Here is a 25,264-nt window from a genome sequence, read left to right on the forward strand (position 1 = left end):
TAGAAATAAAATAACAGAACTTGTCTGCTTCTTTAAAATGTCTTTTATTACATCAAATCAGTGAAAACTGAAAAAACAAAGAGCTGTTAGCATGTTTAGACCAACTTTGAGACAGAGACTGTAAAGCTCTGCACTTTAAATCCTGCCTGTGTTCCTGCAAAAGATTCACACTGAAAGTATCTTAGTTTAGTATTAAGTGAGCCACAAAGCAGCCTAATAGCTTTAAAACAGTAAAAGTAAATGAAATTGCCAGTTTCAGTGTAGCTGGATCTGATTATTGGGGGGGGGTCGTGACCCCCATAACCCCGCCTGGTCCTGAGGTCAAATCCACCATCTTTGTTTCAGTGCTGAGCTTCATGTTCTCCCGTGTTTGTGTGCGTCCTCTCCGGTACTCCGGCTTCCTCCCACAGTCCAAACACATGCAGTTAGTGGGGTCAGGTTAACTGTGAGTGGTTGTGTCTCTGTGTTATTCCACCTTAATCAATGACTTCCTGTTAGCATTAAGTGCTTCTGTAGGACTGATGTCATTTTCATGGGTTGGATCATTTAAATGAAGCTGGACTCAGATGCAGTAAATAAGTTGATTGATCATTGATTAATAAAGCTGGTCAAATACATCACATGGACACATGTGATTGTGTATTGTAGTATTGATCCCAATGCTGGTATTAGTACTGGATCAATAACACTGGATGGATGCGTTCAGCATGAAGCCCCTGAGCTGTGTTACAGACAAACATGGAAAACTGACAGGTCTGTGTCATTCACAGTCTGTAACACTTCTAAACAACAGAGGCTGACCCAAGTGCCTCAGAGCCAGGCACGCTCACATCACAGCTCTCTAAATAAGCCAGTTTCAAAATAAGAGCTGAAAGCTGTGTTTGGTTGTGTTAGCTTATTATTGTGGACACTAACATTCAGTGATCATGTGTTCAGACTCATAATGATTACTCTCATAAATCCTGATCTTTGTATTTACTGTGTGTTGGATCAATAACTGAGATTCATCGTATCACACAGCTGTGCTGCTGCTGCTGGTGATGTCAGCACATCTGGAACAATACGAGGTATCTGCTACCAGACTGAGCAGGACGTGAGACCTGTGGACTGTTTAAAGCTGTCCCTCCACAGGTCACTCAGACCTGATCCACACCTCAGTGATATCCTCTGACTTCCTCAGTAGAGACAGAAACCATTCAGATCTGGGACGATCAGCTGACTGATGATGTCACACAGACTGTGTTTTTCAGGAACAGTGATTCTGATGTGAGCCTGCTAGCTGACAGCAGACCCTGATGAAACCACATGTTCACATCTGTGAGGACAGACTGGACTCTTTGACTGCACCTTGGTTCTCCTCAGAGGTCTGTACAGGAGCATGTCCACCCCCACTGAAGATCTCAGTCACTGTGAAACATAGAAAGCTGCTTGTGTAGCCTCTGCCTCACATGTAGATACAGCTACAGGTTTCTCTGTCAGTCAGACTGAAACAGTGTCCTGATGCTGCATCATTCAGCTCTGTGCCCCAGTCAGCATCACTGTGAGCTACCAGTGTCAGTGTTTCTGCCCTTTTCCTGTAACACTACACTCAGCACAGGCTCAGCTGGTATCCAGTGTTGGACTTTGGCTTCAGCTGCTGTGATAGATCCTCTAACATAGATCAGCTCTGCTACATGTTGTTAGATAAGTGCAGCTGCCTGTCATGTCCTGATGTTTCTCTGGGTCAGCAGCTTCTCCATCAGAGGTTCACATGGAGCTGATCCAGTATCTCCAGTAACTGTGTTCTGTGCCTCACTGGTTCATCCTTCTGTCTGTGTGACGTCAGTCAGATGTTGAAGTTAAACTCTGTAATCTTCACTGTGTCACAGAGTTCAGTGAGTCCCGTTATTCACAGTATCAATCAGATCATCAGAGAACAGCTGATCAGCAATCAGTGGTGCCAACAGCACCTCCTGTGGTGAGAGGATGCAATAATGCAATGTAGCATTTTTACACTCAACACTTCCAGTCATGGAAACTGTCTGTTGAATCTGTTTGACGTTGCTTTCTTGTGTTGCTTTCTTGGTTAGAGTTCCTCACAAATGTCCAGATTATTCTTCTAATGAGGCGTCCACCATGTTTTCAGTTCTTTGGAAGAAAACATCGCCCTTTGCCATCCTTACTTTTCTTTGACTTCTTCAAATGCAGCTGAACTCCAGCTGGTATTTTATTGGACTTTGCAGCTGTTTCTGGTCATCAGTTCATTCCTGCAAACCTCTGAACCTGAACAACAATGATGCTGCATTGCTGGCTGATCCCAAAAGGTTGATTCTGTTCATCTGGACGTTTTCAGAAACGTTTGCTCACTGATCAGGTGACTTCTTCAGTCTCAGCTGACTGCAGCTTTACAACCTTACAAACAGCACATTTGCGCAATGACTGAAACCAGCAGCAGCAGCGCCTGATATATATGATACTAATATAATACATATACATATATAATCCATACTAATGATGAAGGAACTGAGCTCACAGTCCATTGTTCATTCAGTGAACTACTCAGTTTATTTTGGGCCTCAGAAATGCTCACTCTGTTTGTACATCACTGTCAGCAATAGACTCATTCTGCTGTGTGGACAGGAACACATGTGACATCACTTCCTGTTTGTTTGTGACTGAAGAGGAAGAAGTTTACAAGGAATCATTTAGAAGAGTTTCAAACATCAACTGATTGAATCCATGAATCTGAAAACGTGTTTGTGAGTGAAAGAGACAGACATGTACAGACTGAACTATCTGTTCAACAGTCAGAGTGTTTCTGTAACAGGAGACACTCTTTACACCCCACTCAGCACAGGGACACTGAGTCACCACGAGACAAGACCCTAAACCCAGGATAAAGAGTTTCAGTGAATGTGGTGTTGAAGGTGTGGAGGTGGATCAGAGTGTCAGAGGAGACTCTGTAGAAGGACAGAGTGCCAGCAGGACAGTCCACATACACTGCTGCTCTGTTAGAGACAGAGGAGGAGGAGGAGGAGGAGATGGATGTTTGTCTCCTATTGTGCCTGACATGACGAGGACCATCATCAGAGCAGCTCAGACTCCAGGACTGATCACTCCATCCAAACACACAGTCATAACTGACTCCTTTCCTTCTGATGCTTCTGTAACTCACTGATATAGAAACGTCTCCTCTCCACTCGACCTCCCAGTAACAGCGACCAGTCAGACCATCTCTACACAGCAGCTGAGGATAAAAATCAAATCTGTCTGGATGATCAGGATATGACTGAACCTCCTCCACATGTGTCACCTTCCTGTTGTTGTCAGATAGTTGGAGGTTTGTGTTCACTGTGTTTGTGTCGATTGTGAGTTGACAGGAATCTGATGGAGAGAACAAACACAATCCAGCTGCAGTTATTGATCCATCATCTGTTCATTGATTTACACTTTGATGATGACTCCTGACATGATGAAGATGGTTGAATGTGTGCTGCTTTGTTTTCATGAATCCCATTAAAAACACACTTACACTTCCTCAGACCTGGTCTCAACCATCGGACTCCAGCAGGCTCCACCCTGAAAGGAGGAGGGGGGTCAGAGCAGCACAGTCAGCATGCACACATGGACATTACATGGCTCTCATACACACACTGTTACACACTGAGCTCAAAGCTCGGCTCCACTGTTTTATTCAAAGAAATCTACATTTATTTATCAGCACATTTAAAAACAGGTTGAGCCAAAGTGCTGCACAGAGTAGAGATAAAATAGGAAACATACACAGTAATTACTATAAAGACTCGTCAGAATTGAAAGCTACAGAGTACAAATGTGTTTCCAACCGGGTTTTAAAAATGTCGAGTGTTGGTGACGACCTGATGTGAAGGGCGACTGTTCCAGAGTTTGGCTGCAGCCATCGATAAAGCTCACCTCTGTTTTTACGTCTAGTTCTGGTCAGAAGCTACTTATCTGCAGACCTGAGGGCTCCACTTGGATTATTTTGTTAAAGAGAGATAAGATGGAGCCAATCCATTCAGAGATTTAAAGACAACAAGTTCTGGAAGTGGATTCTACGACGTACTGGTAACCAGTGGAAAAAGCTGGAGATGGGTCGCCTAGCACAGACCCACCGCTGGAACCAGACAATTCATGAGGGAGAGAACTGTGACAGCGCCGTTCCTTCACTTGACCTCAGTCGCTCTCGTCTGCTCCCTCGTAACACTGCTCTTTATTGAGGTTACATGAATATGCATAAGTTCATTAACATATGACGTCTTACACAGGTATGAACAAAGAGTACCAGTCTGTGCATAGTGTAGGTATGTGTGTGTACCTACGTACCTAAGTACCTAAGTAGACTGCCATTAGTGGCTAATGCTAATTTTAGGTGAATAGGAATTGGCATCTAATGCTAATACCATATTTTCTTGCTTCATAACAATGTGACCAGCTAATGCTAAGTAGGTTGCCGTTATTAGCTAATACTAATTTGAGGTGAATTTCCATTTTCCGCTTATGCTAACAATGTTTTTTATTACTTTTTAACAATATGAGTAGCTAATGTGAACACTATTTTTCATTCAATTTTAACTTTTCCCCTGCGATGTGAAGAGTTAATGCTAAATAAGACGCCATTAGTGGCTAATTCTACACCTGTGAGCATGGACGCGCTTGTTTTTAAAAGGTTCCTTCATGTAATGATCTGCTAGAGGGTGTGGGGGGGCCACAGCCCCGTCCTCCAGGGCATGAAGCAGGTATGGAGGAGATCAAGACTCCAGACATCCAGAGGCCCCCAGAACACAAGAGACCAAGGAAGACCAACAGAGGGGCAGCTGCACCACTATCCCAGAAAGAGCTGAGGAGAGTCCCAGATGACGGGTCACTCAGCAGCCACGAAGCAGAAGCCAGGGGGGGTTGCAGTGACGTGCCCGTGAGCTCCGCCGGCAGCCAGCTGCGCCAGAGTGACCGAGGCCCAGGCCGACAGGCCGAGGGCACCCCACCCCCGAAGTGGCCCGAGCAAGCCCCAGGCTCCAGGCCCCGATAAGCAGCCACCAAGGAGTGAGCAGGTGTGTACCTAGGCGCCCATCCCCGGACACAAAGAACCACCAACGCACCGATGTCTGAGGGAGTCTGCCACTGGCAGGGGAAGTGGTGGGGGGAGATAGGCCTCCATACCTTGGAGGGCCTGAGATGTCCCTAGAGAGGTGGCGTCAGATACCCAACCTGACATATAGACACAGACATACAGGCACACACAGAAACAAACATCCATTCCCACCCTCATGCTCTCATATGCAATTACTCAACACTCAACCAACGTGGAGACAGACATAGAGAGACACTGTACGCACAATCACACTCCCCAAGCGTACTCTAAGAACCAGGTCTAGGTACCCTTGCCCCTGGAGGGGAAAACTGCACCCAGACCCAAGTGGTGTTACCCTTTTCCCTGCGGTGGGGAGAAGCAGACCGCCCCGACTCAGCAGGGAGGCCCCACACTCCAGACCCCAGTCGGACAGCCAACTCCTCCTCCTGGCCCCCCGCTCCTGCAGCGTCGCAGAGAACGGGGGTGTGAGAAGACTCACTCCAAACCTCCCTCCGCCCGCTCATATGTAGTGTTGATGCATGTGTGTTCTAAGGTGCATTTAAAACCCAGGAGGGCATGGAGCTACCTGCCAGAGAGCAGCAGGTAAGCGCATAGCCCCTCCTGATAGCCCTCAATGTCTACGTGTATTTAAAATTGAGAGGTGGGCAACGACGCCAGGGGTGAGATGTACACCCTGATGGTCTTGTTTTCCTTTGCTTTGTAAGAATGAAAGCATCTAATGATACGAAGTCTACCGTTATTAACTAATGCTAATTTGAAGTGAATAAGCATTAGTAGCTAATGCTGATACCATATTTTCTTGCTTTATAACAATATCAGTAGCTAATGCTAACACTACTTTAATTTCCGTTAAGCCTATTCAGCATTAATTAACTTCATTTAGCAATAAGAAGTTTATGCTAAATAGGCTACCATTAGTGGCTTATGCTAATTTTAGGTGAATAAGCATTGGCAACTAATGCTAATACCATATTCTCTTGATTTATAACAATAGCTGTGTCCCAAAAATGTCGGCTGCATTCTTCGGAGGACCCGGCCTTCGCGGTCTACGTGGGCCGGGTCCTTCAAAGACCGAGAAGGCCGGAAGTGCGAGGCTGTGAAATGGGACGGTCTAGCCTTCAGATTTGCATCACCGCTGCGTCGGTGGAGTTTAATAAACTTGGCCGTCTGCTCCTTGCTATCTAAAATATAACAGGACACTGGCGTAAATTCTCGACCGTCTCACACTTCTGTTTAATCAGTTTTCTGTTTAACGTTTATTCAGCAGTGCGAAAATCCCGGAGGAACCCACCCAATGGATTAATAAAGTTTTATTTAATATAATAATCTGATAACTTTGATCTCAGCCTCCCCAATTTACTCTGGAACAAATAAAACACAGAAAAAAGGCAAACAATTACATTTTAAGTTATCGAGTGTCATCATGTTTAACCTGAGTAGCGAAAGAGCGGGAGTCTGATAACGATGAAGCCGGGAGTCCGCTGCTCTCGCTGGCTGGAGTGACCATTGAACCCCCCGGCTTGCTATCGAGCTGGTGGGTAACAGACGTCTCCGAAAACGTCGGCACACTTTTGCAAATATGCGATGTCTTGAAAAACCAAGCAGATATTTGTAATTTACACAGCTACTTTATCACCTTAAAATATGTTAAAAGTTTATTTTGTGGCCCAGAAATATTAATAAGAGTAATTTTAAAACTTAGTAGCGGCCGCCATTGTTGGCAGCTGAAATTTGGCTTGGCAGCGCTATGAATTCTGTGATATAGTGGGCCACGAAGGACACACCCGACCCATCCTTCAAATTCGGGGAAATGAAGGACGCATTTGTCGGCCGCATTTGAAGGAGTCGACGAATTGGGACAGCCTTTGTCGCCTGGCTGTGACGTAATCAGCCTTCAAATGCGGCCTCCGGAGGATGCAGCCGACGTTTTGGGACACAGCGAACGTGAGCAGCTAATGCTAAGTACGTTGCCGTTTCTAGCTAATGCTAATTTATCCGCTAATGCTAACAATGTTTTTTCTTACTTTTTAACAATATGAGTAGCTAATGCTTATACTATTTTTCCTTCAATTTTAACAACGTGAGCAGCTAATACTGAGTAGGTTACCGTTATTAACTATTGCTAATTTGATGTGACTTAGCATCATCCGTTAATGCTAAATCTTTTCCCTTCCATTATAACAATGTGATTAGCTAATGCTAAGAAGGCTGCTGTTATTAGCTAATGCTAATGTGATGCGAGTTGGCATTATCCGATAATGCTGTCACTTTTCACTTGCTTTAAGCTCTAAGTAGGCTGCCATTAGCGGCTAATTCTAATTAGGGGTGAATAATTATTACGGGCTAATGCTAATATCGTTTTCCCTTTCCCTATATCAATGTGAGCAGCTAGTGCTAGGTAAGCTGATGCTAGCAGCTAATGCTAATTCGATATGAATTAGCATTATCAAATAATGCTAACTATTTTCCTTTGCATTATAACGATGTGAGGACTTATGCTAAGTAGGCTTCCATTACCAGCTAATGCTAATTTGACGTGACTTAGCATCATCAGTTAATGTTAACTCTTTTCCCTTGCATTATAACCATATGAGCAGCTAATGCTGATTTGATGTAAATTAGCATTATATTAGTGAGGAGTTAATGCTAAGTAGGCTGCCATTAGCAGCTAAAGGTAATTTGAGGTGAATAAGCACTACTAGCTAATGCTAATACCCTTTTCTCTTGTGTTATAATGATGTGACGTTAATGCTAAATAGGCTGCCATGAGTGACCCTTGCATAATAATGTGAGATGTTAATATTGTTCTCAAACAACAGAATGAGAATGAAATATTGATTCTAACAGGGCCCATAAACAGCATTAGTTTATCAGAGTTTCCATCATGGTCACACAAATCCTTAGAAGAGCAAAGTGGCCTACTTAGCAATAGTGGGCCATTGACTCCTTGCAGAAAGCATTTTTTGCTGTCCAGCACTCATTACTTCACCTTAAACTTGTTCTCAATGCAGACAAAGCTCATGTTGTTTTCCAAATCAAGGAGACGAGCCCAAACAATCCCATCAGTAACCACTCTTAAAGGTAATAAAATAGAGTTGGTTCACACCTATAAATATCTGGGAATCTTAATTGATGACTCGCTCACCTTCAAACCACATGTAGAGAATCTTGTGAAAAAACTGAAGTTAAAACTGAGATTTTATTTTCAAAATAAGTTGTGTTTCTCGTTTAATACAAAGAAGCGTCTTGTTGCTGCAACATTCTTGCCTGTGCTGGATTATGGAGATATTCTATATATGAATGCTTCTGCTCAATGTCTTCGAATGGTTGATTCTGTGTATCATGCTTCTCTGAGGTTCATCACTAACCGTAAATCTCAGACTCACCACTGTGAGTTATACTCTCAGGTAGGACGGCCTGCTTTGGTAAGTTGGAGGAACTCTCATTTATACAGTTTTATATATAAGGCGATACTTGGGTTGCTGCCTTCTTATATATGTTCCCTGCTTGTAATGAAACATGCTGGTCGGTATTCTCTTCGTCCGCATGGTTACTTGTTGCTTTCTGTTCCATTTGCCCAAACTGAACTTGGTAAAAGAGCTTTTGTCCATTTAGCACCCTCGGCTTGGAACAAACTGCAGAAGGAATGGAAAATTACTGAATTCATTTCATTAAGTGCTTTTAAATCTAAACTACGAATCCTTGAGGCCAAGTCCATAACATGCAACTGTTTCAATTAGATTTCATTCATTTCATTTATTTATTCATTTCAGGCACAACAAAATACATATATTGAACATAAAGTGCACAAAACAAAAAACAAAAATTACCTGAAAAGGAGTGGGACGAAGAAAACTTATTAAATCCCACCCCTATACTCACTCATCAACAAAAAAGCAAGCAAGCATCTCCACGGCAGCTCGCAACAACAATTAGAACCATCATAAATAAATACAGAATATATAATAATTATAAATTGCGTTACCACAGGTAACAGGCAATAATAATTACATAGTGACAAACACACATACATACATATACAGTGGGGCAAAAAAGTATTTAGTCAGCCACCGATTGTGCAAGTTCCCCCACTTAAAATGATGACAGAGGTCAGTAATTTGCACCAGAGGTACACTTCAACTGTGAGAGACAGAATGTGAAAAAAAAATCCATGAATTCACATGGTAGGATTTGTAAAGAATTTATTCGTAAATCAGGGTGGAAAATAAGTATTTGGTCAATAACAAAAATACAACTCAATACTTTGTAACATAACCTTTGTTGGCAATAACAGAGGTCAAACGTTTACTATAGGTCTTTACCAGGTTTGCACACACAGTAGCTGGTATTTTGGCCCATTCCTCCATGCAGATCTTCTCAAGAGCAGTGATGTTTTGGGGCTGTCGCCGAGCAACACGGACTTTCAACTCCCGCCACAGATTTTCTATGGGGTTGAGGTCTGGAGACTGGCTAGGCCACTCCAGGACTTTCAAATGCTTCTTACGGAGCCACTCCTTTGTTGCCCGGGCGGTGTGTTTTGGATCATTGTCATGTTGGAAGACCCAGCCTCGTTTCATCTTCAAAGTTCTCACTGATGGAAGGAGGTTTTGGCTCAAAATCTCACGATACTTGGCCCCATTCATTCTGTCCTTAACACGGATCAGTCGTCCTGTCCCCTTGGCAGAAAAACAGCCCCACAGCATGATGTTTCCACCCCCATGCTTCACAGTAGGTATGGTGTTCTTGGGATGCAACTCAGTATTCTTCTTCCTCCAAACACGACGAGTTGAGTTTATACCAAAAAGTTCTACTTTGGTTTCATCTGACCACATGACATTCTCCCAATCCTCTGCTGTATCATCCATGTGCTCTCTGGCAAACTTCAGACGGGCCTGGACATGCACTGGCTTCAGCAGCGGAACACGTCTGGCACTGCGGGATTTGATTCCCTGCCGTTGTAGTGTGTTACTGATGGTGACCTTTGTTACTTTGGTCCCAGCTCTCTGCAGGTCATTCACCAGGTCCCCCCGTGTGGTTCTGGGATCTTTGCTCACCGTTCTCATGATCATTTTGACCCCACGGGATGAGATCTTGCGTGGAGCCCCAGATCGAGGGAGATTATCAGTGGTCTTGTATGTCTTCCATTTTCTGATGATTGCTCCCACAGTTGATTTTTTCACACCAAGCTGCTTGCCTATTGTAGATTCACTCTTCCCAGTCTGGTGCAGGTCTACAATTCTTTTCCTGGTGTCCTTCGAAAGCTCTTTGGTCTTGGCCATGGCGGAGTTTGGAGTCTGACTGGTTGAGGCTGTGGACAGGTGTCTTTTATACAGATGATGAGGTCAAACAGGTGCCATTCATACAGGTAACGAGTGGGGGACAGAAAAGCTTCTTACAGAAGACGTTACAGGTCTGTGAGAGCCAGGGATTTTCCTTGTTTGAGGTGACCAAATACTTATTTTCCACCCTGATTTACGAATAAATTCTTTACAAATCCTACCATGTGAATTCATGGATTTTTTTTTCACATTCTGTCTCTCACAGTTGAAGTGTACCTCTGGTGCAAATTACTGACCTCTGTCATCATTTTAAGTGGGGGAACTTGCACAATCGGTGGCTGACTAAATACTTTTTTGCCCCACTGTATATCTACACACACATATACATACATACACACTTTTTTTTTTTTTTTTTTGGAATCCATACCAGCAATGGTAAGAGAACAGACATTACAGAGCACACTAAAACCATCATTGAGTATACTGTGACCAGACCAACTGTTTGTAGAGGAATTTAAATCTGTGAATATTTTTGCATTGTTTCAGTTGTAAACTCAGACTGTTCCAGATTTTCACACCACATACAGACACACAAAAACCTTTACGGGTTGTTCGAGTTCTGGGTAATTTGAATTCCCCGAAGCCTCTCACATTATAAACCCTTTCTCGAATTTCAAATATAATTTGTAAATTTGTAGGTAGAAGTTTATTAAAGGCTTTGTATAAGATTATAGATGTATTGTAATTAACCAGATCCTGGAATTTAAGTAACTTTGCCTGAAGAAAGAGTTTGTGAGTATGATCTAGATAACCAGCCTTGTGAATAATACGCAGTGCTCGTTTCTGTACTGTGACTAATGGATTTGTTGTATTTTTATATGTGTTTCCCCACACTTCCACACAATATGTAAGATATGGAAGAACCAGGGTACAGTACAGAGTACGAAGTGAATCTTTATCAAGGTATGGTTTCACTTTGTTCAAAACTGCGAGGCTTCTGGAAATTTTGGTTTTTATGTGTCTGACGTGTGGTTTCCATGAAATTTTGTTATCAATTATGACTCCCAAAAATTTGTGTTCACTCACATTATCAATTGGTACACCTTCAATGATAATTGGTAATTCTATATTATATTTTAAATTACCGAAAAAACATTGCTTTAGTTTTATTTATATTTAATGATAATTTATTTATATCCATCCATTTTTTTATTAATTTTAGCTCCCTGTTTACGGTCATTACAAGATCAGTATAATCATCGCTACTGAAAAATATGTTGGTGTCATCTGCGAACAGTATGAGTTTAAGTACTTGAGAAACATCAAAAATATCATTTATGTATATATTGAAAAGTTTTGGTCCCAACACTGACCCTTGGGGAACACCACATGTAATACCAAGTTTCTCTGAATGGTAATGCCCTATGCTAACATATTGTTCCCGACCCGTTAGGTAACTTTTTAACCAGTTACCAGCTTTCCCTCGAATACCATATCTTTCCAATTTATCCAATAAAATTGAGTGATTGATTGTGTCGAAGGCCTTTTTGAGATCAACAAAAACACCAACTGCATATTTATTTTTATCCAGTGCATTGGTAATTTCTTCTACTGCCTCAATTATCGCCAGTGAAGTGGTTCTTTGCGTTCTGAAACCATACTGACCAACATTTATTATTTGATGTTTTTCAAGGAATTTTTCTAATCTTGAATTAAAAAGTTTTTCTAAAATTTTTGAGAATTGAGGCAGTAGAGAAATAGGCCTATAATTGGTAAAACTGTGTTTATCATTACTTTTGTATAGTGGTATTACCTTCGCAATTTTCATTTTTTTTGGAAAACAACCGGACTGAAATGATAAATTACAGATATATGTTAAGGGACTAGCAATATTCAGAATAACCTGTATAACTACAGACATATTTATGTCATGATAATCCATTGAAGACTTACTTTTACATTTTAATGTGATATTTATTACTTCTTGCTCATTTGTAGCTGAGAGGAACAGTGAAAAGGGATTTGATTTTATATTACTGATATTTTCATTTTTTTTGACACGGGATGTCCGCTGCTAGTTCAGGGCCAACATTTATAAAAAATTTATTGAACCCATCTACAATGTTACTCATATTATGATTTTCACCATTTGCATCAATGAAACATTCAGCATATGATGTTCCAGAAGATCCTTGTTTGATTAAGTTATTTAACACATCCCAAGTTCCTTTTATATTGTTTTTATTTTCATATAATCTTCTTCTATAATAAAGTTGTTTACTTGTTCTTATAATATCAGTCAATTTATTTCTATATGCTTTATATCTTTGTTCCACTTCTTTTGTTTTTACTTTGATGAACTGTTTATACAGATTGTTTTTCTTTTTGCAAGCATTGATAATTCCTTTTGTGAACCAAGGACTTATTATCTTTTTTTTCTTTGTCTTGTGTTCATTTACAGGACAATGTTTATTGTACAGCATAGTGAATATATCTAGGAAATTATCATAAGCCTTGTCCACATCTGACTCTTCATACACCGAACTCCAATCTTGTTGTGCTAAATCGAAATTAAAGGCATGAATTGCTTCTTCATTTATTGTTCGCTTTGCTGTCGTAATCTTGGTATCTATTTTTTTTAAATCACAGTCACACAAAGTAAAAACTGGTAAGTGGTCAGTTATGTCACAGACAAGCAGGCCACTATTAATTTGGAAATCCATGACATTAGTAAAAATGTTGTCAATAATAGTGGCGCTATGTGATGTTATTCTGCTTGGCTTTGTTATTGTTGGATATAGTGATAAGCTGTACATCGTGTCAGTAAAGTCATCAATGGCTTTTAACCTTGTTGGGTTTAGCAAGTCAATATTAAAATCACCACAGATGAATAGTAATTTTTGGTTCACCGAAGCAAACATTTTTTCTATCCATTCATCAAAAGTGTCAATACTTGAACTGGGTGTCTGATATATGCAACTTATTATAACATTTCTCTTTTTTTCATTCATGATCTCAATAGTCAAACATTCCAAAATTCCATCAATAGCCATAGACATAGTTGTTACAACATTATATTTTATAGAGTTATGAACATATATAGCAACCCCGCCGCCCGCCTTATTTAATCTATTCATGTATTTTAAATCATATCCATTCAAACAGAAATCTATTCCTTTATCGACATTGAACCAAGTTTCAGTGATGGCTATAACACTGAAGGGGCGAGAAAATTGTTGCAAGTAGTCCTTAATGAAATCAAAATTAGAGTACATACTTCTGCTGTTAAAGTGAATTAATGAGAGCTTCCCGTCTAGGTTGATTTTTTTTTCATATTGTTCCTGTGTGAAATAATTACAATTTTTAACAAAAGAAGAAAGAAAATTACTTTCAGAATCTATTTCTGGGTCTATTATATTATGCTCCTTATATTCACAATCTAGATCAATTACTTTCTGTTAGAGAATTGATTTCAACGTGTCCATGTCATTTCCTGGTGTAATTAGAGATGTTGGTGTATTTATCATTTGATTGTCATTAGAGTTATATATTGCCTCGATACATTAGTGTCTGTTGTACTTGTCCAGATCCTCCATGTTCCTCACTATCAGTACTTTTGCCTCTTCTGGTGTCCCGTTTAGCTTAATGAAAATCTTGCAATTTGTTACCCATGTATGATGTATTTTACCGTTCTTCTTCAGTTGCCTTGCCTTCCTCGCGATGTCTGCGTTTTTTCGTGTCAGATGCTCATTAATGAAAACGTCCGTGCCTTTCAGTTTGCGTCCTTGTTTCAGCAGTGCGACCTTGTTCTTCCGATTGACGAATCTCATAATGACGGCCGGCGGTCTGTCACTCCTCCTGGGCAGTGGGTGACATGCGTCTACGTGCTCCAGGTCCATCTCTATCCCCTTGCTTTGGAGGAAGGAGGCCACCTGTTGCTCCACCGAGCGGGTCTCCTCGTCGCTGGGCTCCCCGACGCTCCCGGCCACCGCGCGCGCGTACGAGCGCGGCTTGATTTTTATACCGCTAATGACCACGTCGTTCGTACGGGTGTACTGCTCCAGCTCATCCACCCGCCGCTCGAGATCCACAATTCGTCTGTCCTTCTCGGCATTTTGGAGGCGTAGCTGTTTTACCTCCTCCAAAAGCCCCAGAAGCAGCTCCTGCTGCGCCCTGACTGTGGCCACGTCTCCGCACAGTGCTCCGAGGGAGGTTTTTATATCCTCGACCTCCTCTGGTGTTGGGCCTTTCTTGGGTGGCATACTGTCTTTAGTTTGTGTTACTCGTGAGTCTCCAATAAATATTTATCTTAACCAGCCATTCCAGTCCAGGAGTCCTTTCTTCTTTTATTTTAACTGGCGAGCTAGCAGCTGCTGGTAGCTAATGCTAATTTTTGCTAAAGCTAATTTCTTGAATATGAAGATTAACTGTCTGTTGTTTCTTAAAGCTGTAAAGGCAGAGTATAATAGTCTGTGGGTTTACTCAAAAGAGCTTCCAGAAAGTAGCAAACTCAGGCCTGCTGGGCGAGGTCTGTTTCTCGGAGAAAGTTTGAAAAGTTTGAATATTACCGGCTGAACGGCTCCGAGCTGTGAGCGACCGTCTTGCTTGGTTCACGTGACTGTTAGATTGACTGTCATTTTAACTGATTTATTTATTTATTTTTATTTGAATTTAATTTTATTTTATTTTATTTGTATTCTTTCACTTATTGTTGCATGTGTGTTGTTGCTGCCTGTGTTTGAGTAATTTCTGTAACTGTGAGACACCTGCTGCTGCCTATCTTGGCCAGGTCTCCCTTGAAAAAGAGGTTTTTAATCTCAATGGGATTTTCCTAGTTAAATAAAGGTTAATAAATAAATAATAAAATAATAGCTGCTCAAGTTGTAGAAAGCAAGGGAAAACAGTATTAGCATTAGTTGCTAAATGTGCACTTGAGAACAAATCTATTGTGAATTCAGCTGTGAATGTTTCCAGTATTTAAGCTTCCATTTCCAAATGTTAGCTTCTCCTGTCTGCCTCTTTGTCACACACACAGACTGAAATGATTCACAGCCTTGTTTCATCCTTCTGTCAGTGTCACTGTGACTGTGGACTTACAGCATGGGAAACATACACATGGCTGACACTTTATTAGGTACACAGTGACCACTATCTCAGGTACAATGCACATGTGACCTAATAGACCCTGTGCACGAGAAAATGCTAACTTCCTGGTTTGAGACCGGATGTGGGGTTGTACATTTCCGGTAGCTTTACTTTGCGGTCAATCGCTACTGCGAAGATATTCTCCAAAATCATGTCCAAAATTCGAAAACGGAAAGATCGCGTTAAGTTACAAAGAGCAGAAGGTGGGAACACTCACCACTGTTGTGTCATAAAAAAATCTAATGATCAACTTTGACGTTTAAAGACTTTCGATCAATCAGTTGTTTACATCACTCAACACAAGCAGAACTGCATCACTGCAGCAGAAGACACATCGTCCACATTCAGAAGCACATCTCTGTATAGTGACTGGTCTTATGATTTAAACAGGCAAATGTTCAGCATTCAAACTACAGGTGAACAATAGTCAAACCAGATGTTTCCCCATTATGTCGAGATCAGCTAGTCAAGTACACACCTACACAGCATGTTAACAAACCGTGAAAAAAGCCACACAAAAAATGAATGATTGCTGGTAAGGGTTTCTATACATTAGTATGTACGAAGGGTATGTTGTGACGTACCTTCAAAATTACAGTGGTCCCTCGCTATAACGCAGTTCACCTTTCACCTCGCTGTTTCGCAGATTTTTTAGTGCAAGTTTGCATGCTTTTTTTTTTTTTTACATCACATTGTATCCTGCAGGGCGCAGGAAACAATGTGATGTGTCACAAGGAGACACAAGGAGATCGTCTGCAGCGATCAGGGCGATCGCTGCAGACGATCTCCTCCGTGACGTCTCTCCTGTGCACTACAGAATCGCTGCATCGATCGCTAGCAGTGTGATTCTGAAGTGCAGTGCTGTATGTCCACGAAACGTTTTGCACCGTCAAAAAATAAAATTGGCTACTTGATTTCACCTATCGCTGGTTATTTTTAGAAGATAACACCCGCGATAAACGAGGGACAGCTGAGAAATATAACATTTGAATCCCTTTTCTCTTTTACTCAGGCGCGGGGGAAAAATATCGACAAGTCGATGAACATCATTTACAGATATATTTGGTAAATGCCCACGACATCTATATGCATGATGTAAATGTAAATCGCCGCTTGATTCATTCATTTGCTTAACTTGTTTTGGACCGTAAACAAGGCGCGAATAGGACACCGGAAACAAGTCTATAAAGTGTATCTAAAGTTACAAAATGTTGTCTCTGTCCAAATATTTATGGACCTAACTGTAGGTCTACTTTTAATGAAACTCTCAACATGACTTATCAGTTATCATTAATGTTCCTGCAAACAGACTCCTTGGAGACCCCCTACATAAATATACATGTACTATCCAGCTAGACTAGTGTGTCTGTCCCTGAAAATATTCCTGCATGTGTGATTGTTCATGTCTCATCTGCAGGAAACAAACAGGAAGTGAGTGAAAGACACAGGAAATGTTTCCAGCTCTTCCTCCTCTATCAGACATTCTCTTCATACCTGAGAGTGTCCAGTCTCCAGCCTGGACCCTTCAGTCCAGCCAACAGCAGCTTCATTCCTGAGTCACCTGGATGATTGTAGCTCAGGTCCAGCTCTCTCAAATGGGAGGGGTTGGAGCTCATAGCTGAGGCCAGAGAAGTACAGCCTTCTTCTGTAATCAGACAGCCTGACAGGCTGCAGACACACAAAACAACAATCTGTCTGTTATCCATCTCTATAGCAGCATAACTAAGGGATGGTTCAGGGTCACCTGATCCAGATTTAACTATAAGCTTTATCAAAAAGGAAAGTTTGAAGCTGATCTTCGAAGTAGACAGGGTGTCTGTCTCCTGAACTCAAACTGGGAGCTGCTTCCACACCCACTCCAACATAGCCAGGCTTTCTTTGTGTTTGCTGCTTTGATAAAACCTCAAATCCCAGTCAGAGATGATGAGCATCATCACAGCAATGATCATTTCTCTGTTAAGCCAGGCTTCCGCTTCAGGATCTGTGCACGCTCACATAACAAGGAGACCTTTAAACATCATTTCACTAGGACTGCACAATTTTGCATAAAATGAGAATCACGATTTTTTGGCTTAGAATTGAGATCACGATTCTCTCACGATATTCTTTTCCAATATAAATATTTATTGCGCTTATAAACTGCACATCAACTTCGTAACAGTTGAGACCGAACATAAAAACAATAAATAAACATAAAAACAACAAATGTCTCACATTTTGTTGTACTGCTTGAAATTCCGTCTCCACCGTTGCTCGACCCTGCGTGTATAGAGCAGGTAGTGCAACAATAGAAAAATAGTTGCGGGACGGCACTGTGTAGCGTTTGTCTAGGGTGTTGATCATTTTCCTAAATCCCTCGTTTTGCACAGTGTTGATGGAAGCCATATCTTTGGTCAGGTGATAAGTAATAGCTTCCCTAATTTCTTTGTGCCTGCGGAAGTTTGACGGGTATAGGGAAGCGCTGTATAAGGTTCCCATTATTGATGTTTGGGTGGTTGACCGGGACGGATTTTCTCCTGTCACTTTCTTGTCATAAATAAAGATTTGACCTCAGTGTGCTCAGTGTGACTGTCTATTCCTAACATATTTCTAACATGATAGCTGCACTTTAGAGCTCTAAAACTGGAACTGACACATATTTAAACTCTACATGTTACTCAGTACATTCAGTTCTGACACTCGCCCACAGTCCAACAAAGGAAACATTGAGATCACATCAGTTTGTCATCAAAGTCTAATTATTCCAGAGGGCAGTGTTGATACAACTAAAGTTATTTGTAAGCAAAGTTGAGGTTTTTTTTTATCACCGGAGTACTTCATGTCTGAAGTATCACTTAAATGCATCACACACTGTTGATGGCAGCAAACAAACCACCCAAACAAACAGAGGTGGGAGACTTGGGCAGACTACGTAGGATCAGCTTATGGGAGGAGTCTAGATAAACCAAAGAAAGACAAGCTAACAAACGCCACAGTGACGTGGATAGCTACAAACTGCAGGCTGATTAGTGTTGTTGAAGAAGTCGGTCTGAGGAACGTTCTTAGGATCAACAAATGAAGGCATGTATGTGTCATAAAACGCTGTGTGGCAGGCAGGAGATGAGGACTCAAAATGCAGGACTCACAGACTCGAGGGATGAACTCAAAACCACAGCTTTATTTGCTGGTCGCAGAAAAACGAGCATACAAAGTAAACTAAATTAAACTGGGGAATAACACACTAAACTCACAGGGAGACACAGGGAGATCCACACGGCATGAGGGACGACGCAATACTGACTCAGAGAAACACAGGGTTTAAATACACTGGGAAGTAAGGAGGGGAATGAGACACAGAAGGAGGGTACAGCTGGGAGAAATCAGGACTGACGAGACAAGGAAGCAAAGCCGGACACATTCACATAAGACACGGACCTTCAAAGTAAAACAGGAAGTATGACACAGAGACACGAACTTGGCACAGTGGAGACAGCAACTAAGAAACACAGAGACAAACCATAAGGCAGAGGTCTAAGAACCAAAATACACAGAGGGAAATACTAAGCTTGGAACACAAGAAACTAGACTTGAGGGGGTAACAAAAGACCAACCATGAGAACATAATGCACAATACAGAGTGACAGAAAACAAGAAACTCAAACATGCAAAGACACAGACTTACACAGAACAGAGGGGGCACAGAGAAACATGAAGGGCAAGGGATCAAAACTAGAAACCATAGAATAACTCACAAGTACAATAATACAAAAACAATGAAGAACTAAACACAACCCCTGACAGTATGAGCCTCCCTCAAGACGCAGCATCACAAGAAGAACACATGAGCTGTAGAAAAAGGAGAGACTACGAAAGCCACAGCGTTACAATGTGCACCAACTGTTGGTCTCTCTGGAGACTACTGGGCGTGGCTGGGTAACCATGGTTACTTGGGAGTTACAGTACATGATATTAATGAAGAGTGGGAGCTGCGTTCTATAGCAAACAATTTGTTATGAGGTAATCAGCTGATCTTACTTTAGCCAGAAGCCCTTCACAATAATTGCAAAGCCTTTATTTTGTACAACTACCATCAGTTCGTCTGTACTGATGGTAACTTAAAGTCACACTAATACCGTTTAGTTTGTATAGTGCAAGTAGTAGAAGAATACTACAGTACTCTGATCACTGAAAGGATAGATTTATGTAGATATACACCTTTGTGTTTAACATTACTGCATTATAGTACTGTGATCTTTGTCCTTATATATGGCTATGTTTGCTCTACTGACGTATGCATATAACTGGATATGTATCTTATCTATTCATCTTATTTGTCATGTATTTGTATTGTGTACTTCCTTTTTGTAAGAAACCACACACGTGATCACAGCCACAAGATTTAATTAGTGAAAGAATAAAGTGCCTCAATCCTAACCTTAAGCTCCTTATTCCACACGCTGGGATCATTTGGCCTTCAGTGGTGTTCTGGCTGACACACCGGAATGACCGGTGTGCTAAAGAGTGAATTGGACACACCGGTGTCCATCCATCCATCCACTTCCTCTTATCCTTTTCAGGGTCGCGGGGTGTGCTGGAGCCTATCCCAGCTGTAATAGGGTGAGAGGCGGGGTACATCCTGGACAGGTCGTCAGTCTGTCGCAGGGCCAACACACAGGGACAGACAACCATTTGCACTCACATTCACTCGCACATTCACAGCTAGTGCCAATTTGGATTATCCAATTAACCTATCCCCACAAACTGTATGTCTTTGGACGGTGGGAGGAAGCCAGAGTACCCGGAGGGAACCCACGCAAACACGGGGAGAACATGCAAACTCCACACAGAAAGACCCCGGCCTGATGTTGGAATTGAACTCAGGACCTTCTTGCTGTGCGGGCAACAGTGCTAACCACCGTGCCACCGTGCTGCCTGGCACCAGTGTCATCCCTGATATCTCCACTACATTTAATCGTCCTTCAGCTTGTGGCTGCCGTTAACTGGTCTGCTAGTTAGCTGGTGTGCTAGTTAGCCAGTGTGCTAGTTAGCTGGTTCGCTAGTCAGCTGGTGTGCTGACCAGCGAACCAGTAGGTTACAAGATGAGCTTGTCTGTCTTCAACCACCACTTACTGGTGATGACCAGAGGTGCCGATGGCGCAATATGGCAGCCTCGCTTCTGTCAGTCTGTCCCAGGGCAGCTGTGGCTACAACTGTAGCTGCCTCCACCAGTGTGTGAATGTGAGAGTGAATGAATAGTGGAATTGTAAAGGGTCTTTGAGGGTCTTGAAAAGCACTATATAAATGCAATCCATTATTATTATTAAGAGCATCTTTAGGCCTGACTGTGCTCATTCTTCCTCCAACCTCTCCTTACCAAAGATAACAACTACATCAGTATTAGCTCAATAACAATTTCTGCAATTCAATTGTGGACATTTACTTTTAAACCTTGTGTAAAATGATAAAACCTAAAAGTCTGAGAATTATTCTTTGTGCAAACAGCTCTTGCAGGTTACCTCGGACTTAATTAAATAATAATAATAAAAATAACCTTTCCTTTAAGCAGCTGTTCAGGCTACTAAACTCATCCCAGAAATAACAAGTGACACCATTAATAGTGGAGCTACCTTTAACAGGTGAAACTGGTTTGACCTATAAGGCAACTGTGGTTACTTCTTATCAGGGTTAGTAAGGAAGACATCTGGATGAGGTAGTTAGTAGTATGTAGTTAGTACCGGGCGAGTCCCCTCCCCCACATCGGCACCACAACCCTGTATTATGTACAGGGTAAGACTGCCTGTTTTATCAAACTATGGCTATTACTACTGTGATCATTTGCAGCCCAGTGTGCCGCTCTCTCTGCTGGGATGAACCACTGAAACTCACCCAGTCATCCCTTTCTTTCTCTCAAGAAGAAGTGAAATAAATATATTTATTATGTTACGAGTCTAATATTCTTTAAATCAAACTGTAATGAATAAATCAAGCAAGAAGATTTGGTGGCTCTATGTGTTGTAGAAGAAAAGATAAACATCTCATTTTGAGAAATCAGCCTTTAAAATTAAGTACTGTGAATAAAAAACAAACAGCGAACCAATCAGTAGTCGCCAATATCCTCCTAATTTCATTTACAAAGACATCAAATATATATATTATGGGCCCAAAGGAGCCTAAATCTTTAAATTAGGCAGTACATGAAGTATTTTTTTAAATAAACAAAGACATGACTATAACAACTTTTAAAAGTAATTCAGAGTCCAATAATCCACTCAAATGTAAGTTCACTTGACAGCTGTATAAAAGTTACCTGTTTATATAATAATATAAATCACATTTCAAATCATCATCTGTGGAAAAGTTTGAATACTGACCTGAGAGTTTCCACTGCACACTGTGAGCTCTTTAGTCCAGCAGACAGAAGCTTCACTCCTGAATCCTGCAGGTCAGAGTTACTCAGGTCCAGCTCACTCAGGCTGGAGGACTGGGAGCTGACGACTGAGGACAGAGCTTCACAGCTTCTCTCTGACAGGTTAAAGCCACTCAGTCTGAAAAATAAAAGACAATCTATCAAACAAGTACTTATGTAGAGTTTGTTAATACATTTCTCAACATTAAATCTTGACTTTCTATTTTTAAAGGTAACATAAACATACTAAGATACAACATCATATGGATGAACTTTAACTAATAATTCTAAAAACAAAATGTTTTGACCTCAGAGTATTCAGTTTACACTTTAAACGTTGTAGTCCAGTAGACAGAAGCTTCACTCCTGAATTCTGCAGCTTTCTGATACTCAGGTCCAGCTCTGACAGACTAGAGGACTGTGAGCTTAGAACTGAGGACAGAGCTTCACAGTTTTCCTCTGAGAGTTCACAGATGTTAAGTCTGAAGATAAAAACATGAATAAAGATTGTTGTTAAAGTGTAACCAGGGTGCAATAGCTTATTGTCTTGTGTTGAGCAGGTTAGTAAAACTTCACTTTAACTTGGAAATGAATAAAACTTCTATGAAAAAAGGATAACAGGATAAAGGTATAAACCAAAACACACATGAAACACATAAACAAACAGAACTAAACTGAATACAAATTGATCTGACCTCAGAACATTCAGTTTGGCGTGTGGACTCTCGACTGCAGCAGACAGAAGCTTTACTGCTGAAGCCTTCAGGCTGTTGGTACTCAGGTCCAGATCTCTCAGACTACAGGTCTGGGAGCTGACCACTGACAACAAATTTTCACAGCCTTCCTCTGAGACGTTACAGCTGCTCAGTCTGAGAGAGAAGGGGAAAAAAAACAAAAAAAACAAAAAAACAAACCAATATATGTGATCAAATTAAATTTGTTTATATGTTGAACCTTTTTTTTAAGTTTTATTTTAAACCTATGTGACTATGAGTGCTACCATACCAGTGCACACGATTGGTACCTTGATGGGACCTTGCTCAGGGGTACCACAAGGTAGCTATTCGGTGGATTCGACCCCTGACCTTATGATCATGGGGCGACCACTTTACCTACTGAGCTAATAATTCTGTGTACACTATCATACAATATTAACTAAAACAATTATTTTAGAAAATTCAGTAATCATTATGCTCATTACCTGTGTATTGTGAGGAACACTGGATTTTAAACACTAGCTGTATAAAACTCTTCCTGTTAAAGGTGCGTATAAAGGAGATGAGCTGAAACAGACTTCATGGAGAATGTTTGCTGTCAGGATATATCAAAGACAAAGCAGAGATCCATCCAGTCTCTTCCACTAAGCCCACGGAGGGACAGACAACCACTCTCACTCACACCTACATGAAGTTTAGATCACCAGGTAACCTAACTGCATGTCTGTGGACAGTGGGAGGAAACTGTAGAGGACCCAGAGTGAACCCACTGTAATTCTGTGGGAACACTGGTTATGTAAGCCTTACAGTTACACAAATGGTTACTGACAAGAAACACGACCTTAGAGGCAATTTCAGTAATGAAGACCGAAGTTCTCCCTCCATACGGGATGAAAACATGACAGCACAGCAGAGATTTATATTTAAAAAGGGAGAGTGTGCACTGAAAGTAAGATACAAACTTGAACTTAAATTACGAACATCAGAAAAAGATGTAGATGAAGTCTGGCAGCTGAAGTTTGTGCTTTAGAATAAAACAACCAAACTAGTGGAGTTGGAGACAAGTCAACAAGCTGAGGATAATAAACCTGTCAGAGGGGCTGAAGCATCAGAGCTCATGTTCTTATAGGCTGGGTCTGGATTGTCCTTTGATAAGAGTTACAGAACAAAGTGTGTTTTAGAAATGCTGGAGTGAAACTTTAAAACTACCATATATTTACTGAGTGACTGATGATCATTTAATTCACTATTTAAAAAAACATGTTACAGTGCTCTTTGAACTCAGCATTTCTGATTTATTTCCCATGATTTTAACAATGAAGTGATGATCACATATTTACTTACAGAGCTTTGTTGGAGGCTTTGACCACTGGCAGCATTCTCAGAAGAGCCTCCTCTGAAGTAGAGTATTTCTTGAAGTCAAACTCATCCAGATCTTCTTCTGATGACAGTAAGATGAAGGTCAGAGCTGAGCACTGAGCAGGAGACAGTTTACCTGTGGAGAGACTTCCTGAAGTCCTGTGCTGTTGGATCTCCTTCACTAGAGAACGATCATTCAGTTCATTCAGACAATGGATCAGATTGATGCTTTTCTCTGCAGACAGATTCTTACTGAGCCTCGCCTTGATGTACTGGACTGTTGCTAGAGTGATTCCTGAGATACTTCCTTTCTGTGACATCAGGGCTCGTAAGAGAGTCTGATTGGTCTGCAGTGAAAGACCCAGGAGGAAGCGGAGGAACATGTCCAGGTGTCCATTTGGACTCTGTAAGGCCTTGTCCACAGCACTCTGGTAGAAGTGTTTCTCTGCATATTCTCCTGTTTCAGACTTCTTGGAGGTTGTTTGTTGTTCTTCCAGCAGATTGACTCCAGAGGTGATGAAGGTCAGATGGACATGAAGAGCAGCCAGAAACTCCTGAACACTCAGATGGATGAAGCAGAACACCTTGTCCTGGTACAGTCCTCTCTCCTCTTTAAAGATCTGTGTGAACACTCCTGAGTACACTGAGGCTGCTCTGATATCGATGCCACACTCTGACAGGTCTGATTCATAGAAGATCAGGTTTCCTTTCCGCAGCTGATCAAAAGCCAGTTTTCCCAGAGACTCCATCATCTTCCTGCTCTCTGGACTCCAGTGTGGATCTGTCTCAGCTCCTCCATCATACTTGACCTTCTTCACTTTGGCCTGAACCACCAGGAAGTGGATGTACATCTCAGTCAGGGTCTTGGGCAGCTGTCCTCCCTCTCTGGTTTCCAGCACATCCTCCAGAACTGTAGCAGTGATCCAGCAGAAGACTGGGATGTGGCACATGATGTGGAGGCTTCGAGCTTTCTTGATGTGGGAAATAATCCTGCTGGCATGCTCCTCATCTCTGAATCTCTTCCTGAAGTACTCCTCCTTCTGTGAGTCAGTGAACCCTCTAACCTCTGTCACCATGTCAACACAGTCAGGAGGGATCTGATTGGCTGCTGCAGGTCGTGTGGTTATCCAGAGGCGAGCAGAGGGAAGCAGTTTCCCCCTGATGAGGTTTATCAGCAGCACATCCACTGAGGTGGACTTTCTAGGGTCAGTTAGGATTGCAGTTTTGTGGAAGTCCAGAGGAAGTCGACACTCATCCAGGCCATCAAAGATGAACACAACCTGAAAGTCTT

General features: G+C 41.6%; 2 protein-coding genes across 2 annotated transcripts; both read right to left on the bottom strand.

Annotated features, from left to right (window-relative positions):
• Positions 1–1,526: 1,526 nt before the first annotated feature.
• LOC148101058 (uncharacterized) lies at positions 1,527–24,926 on the bottom strand. Its single transcript, XM_087845771.1, has 7 exons — positions 23,959–24,926; positions 22,594–22,767; positions 22,207–22,380; positions 21,864–22,037; positions 17,008–17,181; positions 3,512–3,558; positions 1,527–3,363 (listed from the first exon to the last, which is right to left on the bottom strand). Exons 1-7 carry the CDS (start codon positions 24,921–24,923, stop codon positions 2,828–2,830), a joined length of 2,244 nt encoding a protein of 747 aa, XP_087701897.1. The 5' UTR covers positions 24,924–24,926; the 3' UTR covers positions 1,527–2,827.
• LOC148101059 (uncharacterized) lies at positions 13,932–14,630 on the bottom strand. The gene has a single exon (XM_087845690.1). The coding sequence runs from the start codon at positions 14,628–14,630 to the stop codon at positions 13,932–13,934; it is 699 nt and encodes a 232-aa protein (XP_087701816.1).
• Positions 24,927–25,264: the final 338 nt, after the last annotated feature.

The sequence above is a fragment of the Neolamprologus brichardi genome, chromosome 9 (assembly GCF_056152115.1).
Source record: "Neolamprologus brichardi isolate AB-2024 chromosome 9, ASM5615211v1, whole genome shotgun sequence".
In the NCBI taxonomy this organism is placed as follows: domain Eukaryota; kingdom Metazoa; phylum Chordata; class Actinopteri; order Cichliformes; family Cichlidae; genus Neolamprologus; species Neolamprologus brichardi.